This window comes from Peromyscus maniculatus, chromosome 6, assembly GCF_049852395.1.
Source record: "Peromyscus maniculatus bairdii isolate BWxNUB_F1_BW_parent chromosome 6, HU_Pman_BW_mat_3.1, whole genome shotgun sequence".
NCBI classification, from domain to species: Eukaryota; Metazoa; Chordata; class Mammalia; order Rodentia; family Cricetidae; genus Peromyscus; species Peromyscus maniculatus.
In genome coordinates this window covers 70,287,393-70,299,406 of record NC_134857.1, presented here as the reverse complement: position 1 = coordinate 70,299,406, position 12,014 = coordinate 70,287,393, and the positions used below count along the sequence as shown (strand labels likewise).

At 49.2% G+C, this 12,014-nt stretch overlaps 1 protein-coding gene across 2 annotated transcripts in view; it reads right to left on the bottom strand.

The window, feature by feature from the left end:
* The window catches only part of She (Src homology 2 domain containing E), a 25,777-nt gene continuing 13,763 nt past the window's right edge, over positions 1 to 12,014 (bottom strand). The window contains exons 3-6 of one of the 2 annotated variants that reach the window (XM_006976304.4): positions 10,263 to 10,568; positions 7,372 to 7,519; positions 6,595 to 6,714; positions 1 to 4,217 (exon numbers count right to left, since the gene is read on the bottom strand). In XM_006976304.4, coding sequence (XP_006976366.1) covers positions 4,034 to 4,217; positions 6,595 to 6,714; positions 7,372 to 7,519; positions 10,263 to 10,568 — 758 coding nt within the window. In that variant the 3' untranslated portion in view covers positions 1 to 4,033. Of the gene's footprint in view, positions 4,218 to 6,594; positions 6,715 to 7,371; positions 7,520 to 10,262; positions 10,569 to 12,014 lie in introns of those variants that run through there. The other variant, XM_076574472.1, reaches the window with a different exon arrangement.

The following is a 12,014-nucleotide window of genomic DNA, read 5'->3' as shown; positions in this document are numbered from 1 at the left end:
TGACGGTTTTTCCTGGCAAAGCATTTATTGAAAGTGACATTCAGAGTAAACCATCTTCTGGAAGGCACGCAGCTACACTGGCCCATGCAAGAGAGCCAACAACTTATAAGATTCCAATACAATACGGATGGCCAAGTCACCTGCTTTACAGTCTCTTAAATATTTTTAGAAAGCTAAAACAATGAATTAATTGATATTTAAAATGTCAAGCCCTCCTGACAACATATGGAACAGCTAAGAACTTGACATAGCGGAGCCCGTCTCAATGATCCGTTGACAGAGTAGTCTTCAAAAACAGAAATAAGATTGTGAACTACATGACCCAGCCCGGGTCCAGGGTCCTCATGGGCGATTGTCATACTAGGAGTCAAACCACCCTTTCCGTAGGAAAGAGCATATTTCAAGACGGCAATCGCCGTGTCTGCACTTACTTTGAATTATGAACTCTATCAGAAATCCTTCAGCCAAACCACCCTGAAATGCACAGCGGATTCCTCGCCTGCAGTTTTCTCTTTCTCCAGTAGATGGCAGTAGCACACCATCTTTCATCACAAAGGTTCCAAGAAGAGAGGTTAAATTGCCGGGAAGGCTCACGCTGTTAGCAGGTCAGGTTTCTCAAGGCCAGGTTAGTGGGATGTAAGAAGCGGCAAGGAGAATAAAGAAGAGGAGTTAGTTCTAAGGGGTATGAGGTTAAACTGGTGCTGGCTATAGAGATAGAAAGATGAACAGCGGATGTGGGCTCCAAGGAAGGGCAGTGAAGTCCTAAGTATCAAAAGCATGTCCAAGAGACGTGAAATCTAGAACGCACTGGTTTCTTCTTGACAGTGGTAAGGAAAAATAAGGCCTTAGCTTGTGACTGAAACAGCAAGTTAGCAGAAGGGACAGACTCATTTAACAAGCGGCTAAAGAACGTCTCACAGTTCTTCCTCTGAATTAAACGTTCAGATCTACCCAACAGCAAAGGCTAGTTGCTGAGTGATTAACACTGGTGAATAATCCAAATAACAAGCAAGGACTATTACAGTAGGACCTGTCTTGAGAACAGCCCGCTTTCCCTACAGGCTCTCGGCCCAGCTCCCCTCCCTGTGGCACAGGCCAGCCACCGAAGTCCAAAACAGCGGAACAGACTTTAATCGGCCAAGAATAAAGGCTGTTCTTACAGGTGCCTATTAAAGCACTCTGAATAACCCGGAAGGACACTTGTGCATTTATCATCACTTGCCTTTGTGAATACACACTAAAGTTCTCCCATTATTTTATTCCCATTTTTCAAGTTTTTAAACAGAGTTTATGTGCATAAGTGTTTTACTTTATATATGTCTGTGCACCGTGTGCATGCGTGGTGCTCTCAGGGGCCAGAAGAGGGCATCAGATCCCCTGGAACCAGGCAGCACAAGTGTGTTGGGAACTAAACAAGGGTCCTCTGCAAAAGGCAGCAGACGCTTTCAGGCTCTGAGTCATTTCTCCAGCCCCGGAGTGTAACTCAGGACTAACCTCAAAGCCAGCGTCCCCCACCTCTGCCTCTTCAGCATCCTCCTGGCCTGCGCCGATTCCTACGTAAATATGCAGACCCAGTGGTTAACATATAGCCCGACAGAAACCACTGCGGTGTCACAGGAAATAGAAATGCCATTTGCCTTTCTGTTTTCTTTCTGGAGACCCTCTCACGCTGTTGCCCAGGCTGGTTTTGAACTCTTGCCTCCAGCTCCTAGGTAGCTAGCTGGATTACATGGGGCCCTCTGTTCTCAGGGGCCCCTCTCTAAGGAACAGAGCAGCTTTTACAAGTACGTTCTTTTAAAGGAGAAAAAGTGGACAGCTCTACAGATGTTTACTTCAAGGTATCCTAGGGGTTTACCAAAAGACAATCTTTCTAGAAAAAAATTTCTGTGAGACTCGATCAGCTCACAGGAATGAAGATGACAGGGAGATACTTTTATCAGGGTTTTGAAAAGGCAGGAGGCCCCAGTGTGTGGAGCTCAGAGGACAAGCCTCAGGGCTCCAGAGCAACTGGGCCAGGCGCAGGCGTGAGCTGTTAGGACACCCGCTGGGTCTGATTGTTTTTAGAACCTGGGGTTCTCTCTGCCGCCGCCCAGCTGTGAGCTCCCTGGCTTCCGTCGGCTTGTGTCGAAGCCGAAGGAGAAAATAGCAGCTTTACCCCACTCCCTCACTGGCCTTCCACTGACTGACGGTATTTTTGCTTCGGACAGCCCCCCTCTTCCTACTGTGAAGACTGGACTATATATAAACCTGCCTCCTCCTCCGCTTCCAAACACGTGAAGGGAGGGAGAACACCTGGGCGTGCGGCCGAGCCCAGGAGACATTGCCGCTTCAGGCCGGCATTCACCGGAGTCGCTGGGTGTGGACCCCAATCCTTCCACTCACAGCCACACTTTATAATGCTCTTACCATTCATTAAAGACGACAGCTCGGTTTCCTGTGAAGACTAAGGAAAGCTAAGCAAAAAATAAGTCTCTGTGGCTAGAACGATGAGCTAAAAATAGGTTTAACACAGTGAACAATACACACACACAAGATAATAAGTGATAATAAACATCTGCTGAATGGAATTGGAGCTCTAGCTACTGAACATGTAAAATGAACATCCTGCGCTACAAGCAATTGTCAGGACTGTGAGAACAGCCTTTGTGAAGATCACGGTGCTCCATTGAGAAAATCCCTTCCAACTTTTGAAAACAAAAAGAGAATCACACAACCTTTTGGCTAACATCTTCACTTAAACAGGAGCAAAAGTCTTCCTATGTTTCGGTCACAAGAGCCAAGTGACGGGTGTTTTCCTAAGAAGTCTGACCAGGTTAATACTTCTTGTGCATCTGAAAGAAGCTACAAAGGTCCACTTTCCACCAAGAGCGGTCAGTGCATTGCCTTGGGAACAGTCTTGAGACCCAGTTTACAAACCTGAGCAAGGAATGTCCATCCAGTTCTGGTCCGGCCCATTCCCCACAGCACCGGCTCATGGCATGCCACTCCGGCGGGATTTTCCACAATAGAGAAATCACAAGGATAAAAATACAATGATGGAGTGTCTTGGAGAGCAGCAGAGATGACTTCAGTCCTTTCAAAATGTTTCTGTAGGCGCAAATTGGTTTGTTCTGCACATACAGGGAAATCTTCCCACCAGTGATTTGGTTCCTACAACTGGATCCCAATTTTCTTGTAAAAAAATTTACTAAAAATACAGAGCAAATCTAATTTTAGAAAGAAAACTTAAAGATGATTCCGTGCAACTAAAATCCACAAAGAGAAAACAAAAGATGTCTGAATTATGTAATCATCCAATAACAAAATGGTTCTTGAGCTCTGTAGTGTTTTTTTTTTTTTAAATCAGAAACCAAATCTTTGGAGTACACTTAATAATAACCAGAATTTCACAAAGGATGTCATTACTCAATTATATTGGTAACACTTTAATCTGGGATCTTCCATCCAATTTTTGCTTGTATTACTGATTTGCTGGAAGCGGATGTCCAGAGAGACCGAGAAAGCAAATACTTTTCTTAGGAAGGCCAACCAGCCGAATAATCCTCTGCACAGTCCTTACATTGTGAATGTGTATGAAGGCCACAGCTGCATCAGGACCTGGAGAAAGACAGCTTTCCTGTCCATTGTTCCATTTCCCACTGTCCATCCACCTCCCCACGAGGGGCTCACTGCAGGATCTTCTAGTCCACGTGGCCACTAGCAAAGGCCGAGGGGGTTTCTGATGTTCAGGGTCCAGGAACTCCAGAGAACAGCACTGAGGGACAAGTCAGTGCTCCTGAACTCTAGATCTACCCCCAGACAGACTTCCTGCTCCGAGGGCGAAGGCAACAGGCAAGCGATACATTCTTAGAGTGTAGCTACTTGGCAGGAAGAGAAAGACCAGGTCAGACCACGTGTCCTGGATTTAGGACCAAAGACTGCTTGACTTCTAGGCGCCGACTCCCGGTCTGCAGCAGCAGAGAGAGTCTTGTCCACGTGATGCTGGGTGGGTGCCAACGGCCTCGAAGGTGCCTGGGCTCTGGCTGCCTAAAGTTTAGTGAGGCTTGTGCACGGGATGGAGCAGGGTCATGTGCTCTGCCCCTTTGAAGGGCAACTTTGCGCTGGAATAATAGTGTACCACTTCAGGGATGCTGTCGAATACGGCACTGGTCTGATCCAGTGTGTAGCGGTTGTCTTTGGTCTGAGCCACTATGATGTGGACACACCCTTGACTAGTCCTGCAGGAGAAAAACAAGAAGACTTGAATGAGTGAGCAGAGTGTCCATCCCCACTGGAAACAGTCCCGGCCAGATTCACAAGGGGTGGACGGGCCCTCTTCCTGTCCTGCAACCGCTCTGCATACACAGAAAAGCATCCAGCAGGCTGATGGAGGGCCTGGAAGTGTCTGAATACCTGGCACCTCAACTTGTTTATCGTTACTACACACCAGTGGTCGGGACTGGAGGGGAACAGTCAAATAAATCCCTTCTGCTACCCAAACGGTAGGACTGGTGAATGAGCCTGAGCCTGCCGCCGCTCTGCAGTTCATACTGAACCCCTTGCCGCTGCTAAAGTCATGTGAGGTTTCTTCTCCTCTATTTCCCCCAAAGGAACGCATTAATAATAATAACAACAACAACTGCCCATTTGGCCCCTGCCCTCATGAGGAAAGACCAGTCCCGGTTGCACATAATGACAGCTGGTACCGAAGGCTCAAAGATTTAATCCCCAAACGCCGCCGCTTTCGGGAGCACAGTGCTGTTCCTGGTATTGTCTATGCGGCCTGTCCCATTTTCTGAGCCGGGGTGCGCTCGTGCCCCTCCCCCACCCTTCCCTTCCAGTCCGATTGTTTCAGCTGCAGGGGCTCAGCTTCCTCAGGAAGGAAGTGCTGCTGGGGCTCTTGACAATGATCCTCCAATATAGTGCCACCGACTTCACCGAGCAATGAGAATTTCCATGAGACACATTCTGGCAAGCCCGCCAGGCCAAAGCGAGTTTTCTGTGTACAATTTGGCCGAGGGAGCAAGAGGCGACCGACCCCGCATCTCCTTCTGCACCAGCAGAGACTGGTATCAAGTGCAGCTGGCATTCTGACAGCCAGGGATTCGACATTCATTAAGGTCCCTCATACTAGGGAATAAACGAAAACCAACCGGCTGGGGGTGGGGGTGGGGGTTGGCACACGCCTGTGGTTCTCTCGCCGGGGATGCAGAGGCAGGAGACTACTAAGTTCTGGATAAACCCACACAGTGAGACCCGTCTCATAAGAAAAGAGGAGGGCCAGGCATGGTGGCACGTAACATTTAATCCCAGTACTCAGGAGGCAGAGGCAGGAGGATCTCAGTGAGTTTGAGGCCAGCCTGGTCTACAAATCAAGTTCCAGGACAGCCAGGGCTACACAGAGAAATCCTGTCTTTAAAAAAAAAAAAGAAAGAAAGAAAAAAGAAAAAGAAAAGAAAGAATTGGTGTGTGTGTGTGTGTGTGTGTGTGTGTGTGTGTGTGTGTGTGTGTGCCAGAGACATGACTCAGGGGTTAACAGCACCGACTGCTCTTGCAGAGGACCTGAGTTCAGTTCCCAGCAACCACATGGAGGCTCACAACCATCTCTAACTCCAGTTCCAGGGAATCTGATGCCCTCTTCTGGCCTCCATGGGCACCAGGCATGCACATGGTACACAGACTTACACACAGGCAAATACTCGTTAACATAAAAGTTTTTAAAATTAAAAAAAAAAAAACACAGAAGAGGTTGAACTGCACTGTCTTTTTAATTCGTATTGACTTATTTTTCTGCTTTTGGACAAACTTAGGGCTTGTGTGTGCTGGACAAGTGCTCTACCACGGCACTGCACCCCAACCCCAGACACTACTCTTTTTTTTTTTTAAATTATTATTATTTTTTTATATGTTATGAGTGTTTTGCCTACATCCATGTCTGTGCACCATGTGCATGCCTGGTCCCTACAGAGGCCAGAGAGGGCATTGGATTCCTGGGAACTGGAGTTAGAGACAGTTGTCGGCTGCCATGTGGGTGCTGGGAATTGAACCCGGGCCCTCTGGAAGAGCAGCCAATGCTCTTAACTACTGAGTAATTTCTCCAGCCTTGGCACATTTTTAAAAAAAAAATTGTTTTTGTTTTCTTGTTTTTCGAGACAGGATTTCTCCTTGTATCCCTGGCTGTCCTGGAACCCACTCCGTAGACCAGGCTGGCCTTGAACTCACAGAGACCCACCTGCCTCTGCTTCCTGAATGCTGGAATTAAAGGCCTGGGCCACCATGCCCAGCTTCACCTTTTTTTTTTTTAATATTAAGAATTATTTCTCTTCTAAGAGGCCTTAGATTTGGTGACGTAAGGCAGAAACCGACTGATGCTCAACGATGAAAACGGGAGCGTCATGACTGTAACAGACGCCGGGGTTTTTACCCAGCGTCAGTTCTGATCAGTGTCTCGCCATCTGCTGTCCAAGTAACCGCCTTTTGTTTTCTGGTGATCTGCGCCCTGTGACCACCTTCAAATTGTACCTGTTTTGACCGCCCATCTACCCCCAGGGAGGAAAGACTGTACAGCACACCCTTGCCTTCAGACAAGGATGCTGGCGGGGTGAGGACACTTACTTCAGTGCGATGGAGTACCTGCTGTTGCCCGACTCACTGTTTCGGACCAGGTAACCAGCCTCTTTGCAGGGCTGGAGTCGGCTCTCGGCCTCAGCTCGGGTAATGGTGCCATGATACCAACTGAACAGAGGCAGAGAAGAAACGGTGTCACAGTGCAAACCCAGACTGAGTTTACATCCCTCTGTAAGCATCATTTAAAACCACCCCACTGAGGCACGGTCTGTACAGAGCTTCTGAAGATGCTCAACAGCCTCGGCGGACCCTGTTTCACATGCAGAACAGACACGATGCAGATTCCAGTGGTCCCCATCACAAAGCCATACACAGCCAAGTCAAGTCTTGCAGAGGCCCTGGGTTCAGTTCCTAACATTCACACGGTGGCTCATAACCATCCACAACTCCAGTTCCGGGGTATTCAATGCCCTTTTCTAGCCTCTTTGGGTATCAGGATGTACATGGTTCACACGCACGCACACACACACACACACACACACACACACACACACACCACACGCAGGCAAAATGCTCATAACATAAAAATAAAACAGCCATTCAAAAATAAAGCAAAAATAAATTCAAAAATAAAAGGAGGCTGGTTACCTCCTCTGTATGAAGGAGGCTTAAGCGGCCTTCTTGGGATACAGGCCCTTCTATCCTGAACAAACACACCATACTAGGAAGTCCCACCACGCAAGAATTCATACATGAAAGGGATGGCCCCACATGGGCCAGGGGGCCCCACACAAGGCTGTGACAGAGTCACGGAGGGAGACTCACGGCTGCTTTTCCAGGGCCAGGCCCGGGTCCACCTTCTCCCTGTCACTGTGGTCCGCCGACAGGGTTGGCCTCAAGGTCTTCTGCCAGTGGTGTGCCGCTCTGCCCGTCTCTTCTTTGCTGGGAGGTCGATCGGATCCCTCAAACTGGACTGGAAGGAAGATGTCACTCAGTACCAGAGACCACAGAGGCTGGCCACGTGACCTCCAAGGGGAAAACCTCATGCCTGCTTTAGCCCAGGTAAGCTCCACTGCGCAGCAGCATCCCTAGACAGGCATGCCCCTGCTGTCATGGACATCTGATTACAATGCTACTGTCCCCATGGGACACTTGAGGTGACTCATCAGTTTAAAACAGTTTTGGAACACAAAGAGGAGACTCACGTTCAGCATGGACTTTTATTCTAAAAATGCTTTAAAAAGGTTTTTTGTTTATTTGTTTGTTTAAAAGATTCAACAAATTTAAAGTGTGACTCTCGAGCACTCTGCCCTGAACGGGACATCTGTTTCTCACCCTATCCTCAAGGTCCAGGGACCTGCGCAGAAGAGAGGCAGAAATGCCATCAGAGCCGCACGTGGTAGATGATTTCAATGAAACAGCGTTTGGCAGACACACATGAACTCAGAGGCTGTGACAACTCACACAAACCTGCACAAGCCCGAGCCCGACAGATCCCAGCCAGAAGGAGAAGACGTGGCCCCGAGTCCCACCCCTAGCCAAGAAGCTATTCACAAATGACAGCTGCCAGGACAGGGAAATCACTTTTCTTCCACCACACTCCAGAACGGACACCACGTCAGCTCAGGAGCAGTTAGCCAACGCAAATAGGACTCCACGGTTCTTAGTGGCTTCCCTCCTTTCTTTTCTTTTCAGAGAGAAGTTGTGTGGGTGAAGCGGGTAAGATCAGAGAGGAGTTGGAGGATAGCAAAGTATATGATAAAAATACACTCTATGAAATTCTCAGCGAATAACTGTTTTTCAAAGGACTTAAACATACAGTTAGTGAAATGTAGTGAGTCTATCTCTTTCTATAGACTCAGTGGCAACTTTCACTATGAAATAATAAAGCAAAAAAGACAAAACACTCAGAAACAGAACAAAGCCATGACATGAGACCTTAGAGCTGTGGAGATACCCAGGACGGGCAGAGGAGAGACCCAGCAGAGGCACTTCATATTGGCTTTGCTTTTTTTTTTTTTTTCTTCAAACAAGCTCTCATACAGCCTAGGGTGGCCTAGAACTTGCCATGCTCCTGCTTCTGTGTAGGAAGTGCTGGGATTACAGGCATGCACCACCACCACGTAGCACGCCGGTTCACCTTCTATTTTGATTTACTGTTAAGGGGAAAAGGTACCTTGTAAATTCTAAATCAAAGGCAAAACAAATTCTGTGAAAGCCAAATGGAAAAATTATGTATGGGAAGCAGCCGTTACAGATGGTTGTGAGCCTCCATGTGAGTGCTGGGAACCAAACCCAGGTCCTCTGTAAGAGCAGTTAGTGCCCTTAACCACTGAGCCATCTCTCCAGCCCACACTCCTACCCCATTCCCCCTGTTTTGCTTTAGGGCAGCTTATCAACTTTCCCTTAAATTACTTAGAAACCCCCACACAAGCAAAGCATGGTGGTATCCCAGCTACCTGAGAGGCTGAGCCCAGGAGCTTGAGACCAGCCTGGGCTAACTAAATAGGAGATGCTTTCCCTGGCCTCTGCAACAAAAGCTCCACATCTGAAGACGTGACTCTACCTTCAATCTAGGTTTTCCTTTGGAATATCTTTCTAAAGGAATCAATCTGTAGCTGGGAATTGTGGCATATGCCTCTAACACCCTCACTAAGGAAACTGAGGCACGAAGAAAAGCAAGCGACAACAAAACCCATCCAGTTTTCTCTCTAGTTTTTGGCCATTAACCTATCTCACCCAGTCCTGGCATTTCACCGTGAGCAGCTCACAGGCTTGAAGAGGAAGTGAGGCCAAGAACTAGAAAAGCTGTTTCCAGCTGGATAGCTTCAGTGATGGGAAACCAACGCAAAGTGATCAAGGAGGCTTTTCCAACCGCCCCTGAAGGCATCTCCACAGCTACACGCAGAAAGAGAAGGAAACAAGTAGTTTTAAGGGGCACAGTTTCGGCCTGGTTGTCGTTCTGATCACAGAGTACCGGAGAGCTCAGACTAGCCTTGAACTCCTGATTTTCCTGCCTTCCAAGTCCTGGCAATACAGGCACAGAATCTGGGCCTCGTCCATAGCTAGATTCTTACGTCTCTACCTCAAATGCCCTCTTAAAAGAGAGACTTGTGGGCTGGCAAGATGGCTCAGGGGGTAAAGCTGCCTGCCACCAAGCCTGACAGCCTGGGTTCAATTCCTGGGGCTCACGTGACGGAAGGGGAGGCCAACTCTCTCAGGCTGTCTTCTGGTCTACCATGTTACACTCATTCCCAGGTACAAACAAACAAACAATCAATCAAACGAACAGATGTAATAAAAATAGGAGACTCGCAGCAGGAAACAGAGTATGACGCAGCCTGTAAAGTCATTACGAACCGAGGGCCACTCTCAGTACCCTCTGCAATGGGTCATCAGAGCCGATTGATGCTCCTCTGGAGCCGGGCATGGGAGACCAGCCGCTCCCCTCCTCCTCCCCTCCCTTAGCCTCTAGTATCCAGAGCTCTGCCCTGGATTCCCTGGATTTCTGAGGACTTTTTCAGAGTGTCCACCTGAGTGAACTCATGCTAGGTGATGGGTGTGTATGTTCACCACCCGCACTTGGCCATTGTTCAGCATACACATGTGCTGAGGGGCACACCGTGTGTGAGCCTGGACCATGTGCGTGTGTCAGCTCTGAGAAGTCGGCAGTGTTAGGCCCAGAGGGCCCTGAGTGGCAGGTGCTGCACCCTCACCTGACAGGGCCCGTGCGATCTGCTCCCTCTTCCATTCCCAGGGCTGCTCATACTCAGCGGCAGGTCGATCATCCTCCTCTGGCAGCCTGCTGTCTGCTGGCCGGGCCTTCACCTCTGCTACCCGTTGGCCACCCTCCGAGGGCTCGTAGGGGGTGTCATAGAGTTGTGGTGGCTTCCCCAACAGGTCCTTGGAGCTGCGTCTCTTGGCTGTGGCCTCCATCTTCATGCTCTCCCCTGGCTCACATGGGCCGTCCAGCAGCTGGAGAGCCTTCACCAGGGGGTCTTTGGAACCACGACGTCTGATTTCTGAAAATCAGGCAGAGCACCTCAGTGCACATGGGCAGGTGTCATGAGGCCCGTGGGTAACCCAGTTGCCTTCGCCTAAGGCAGCGGAATGCTCTGAAACTGTTCTGGGCTGGGCTGGCAACTCTCCGGCCATGCTGCAGAAGCCGGAGGAAGGCACCAGAACTCTCCTGGCTACTGCACGACATGCACATGAACTGAAATATCACATTGTCCCCAGACAGTCTGCACAGTTGCCGAGAGTCAGTTCTGAAGACAGGTTTAAGAAGGACGCCTCGGCACAGCCCAGTGGGCCCAGCCTAAGAGGAGGGCTGATGTCTGCAGACAGTGGCCTCCAGGTTCCCTGCCAGGGTGGTGGAGAGGTGGCCTCTGCAGAGCAGTTTCACTTCCTGCCCTAGTGTCCTGCTCTGAGTAAAGTTTACCTTCAGTTCTTACACTTCTTGCTAGGAAGCCCAGATTAAAGTATTTGTGAATGAAAACCAGCTGTTTGTGGTATTGAAAGCATCGCTCACAACACACCACGAAAGCTATTCGCCTTAGTCAGGTTTATGTTTATTTTGAGACAGGGGTTCTCTGTGTAGCCCAGGCTGTCCTGAAACTCACTCTGTAGACCAGGCTATCCTGAAACTCATTCTGTAGACCAGGCTGGTCTGAAACTCACTCTGTCGACCAGGCAGGCCTTGAATTCACAGAGACCCACCTGCCTCTGCCTCCTGAGTGCTGGGATTAAAGGCGTGCGCCACCATGTCTGGCTTCCATCCTGGTTCTTAAGATACAGACACTTTCAGGGTAGTGGGAGGCAGACACATTCACAAAGCATACTGAAGGATAAGTCCAAATAAAAGGTGGTGTGATAGAAAACAAAATAACCTCTCTGTAACATCTGGCCCGGCAGCGAGCGCTGTTCTCAGTGCGGTGACGCTCACAGCTAGTCTGTGAGCTACACAGGACAGTGTCCCCATGCTAAGGAGAATGGAAGCACAAAGAGCTTGAGGAAATGACCCAGACCAGTACGTGGCAGGGCCCGGGGTGGAAAGCAGGAAGCTGGGCGTTAGAAGCCTTGCTCTTCGACACACACTTGGATGGACTCCAAGTGGAAGAAAAATGGAAGACGAGCTGACTCCGATGGAGAAGGTCGTTTCCAGCGGAGGAAGCTGCATGAATGAAGATAGGGAGCTGGGAAACAGGAGGGATGCCTGCCATCCCGGGGGACCCAGAGCAAAGCTTCAAAGGCAGAGGTCCAGAGAAAAGGAGGCGATTTGGGAGAAGACCTCAGCTGGAGAAGGGAAAAGCCCAGAGACATAAACGTGGGGTGTTTGTTAGTTTTGTTGTCATCTTTAAAAAAAAAAAGATTTACTTATGTATGTATACAAGTGCCTCGTCTGCATGTAAGCCTGCACACCAGAAGAGGGCATTGAATCGTGAGCTGCCACCATGTGGGTGCTGGGA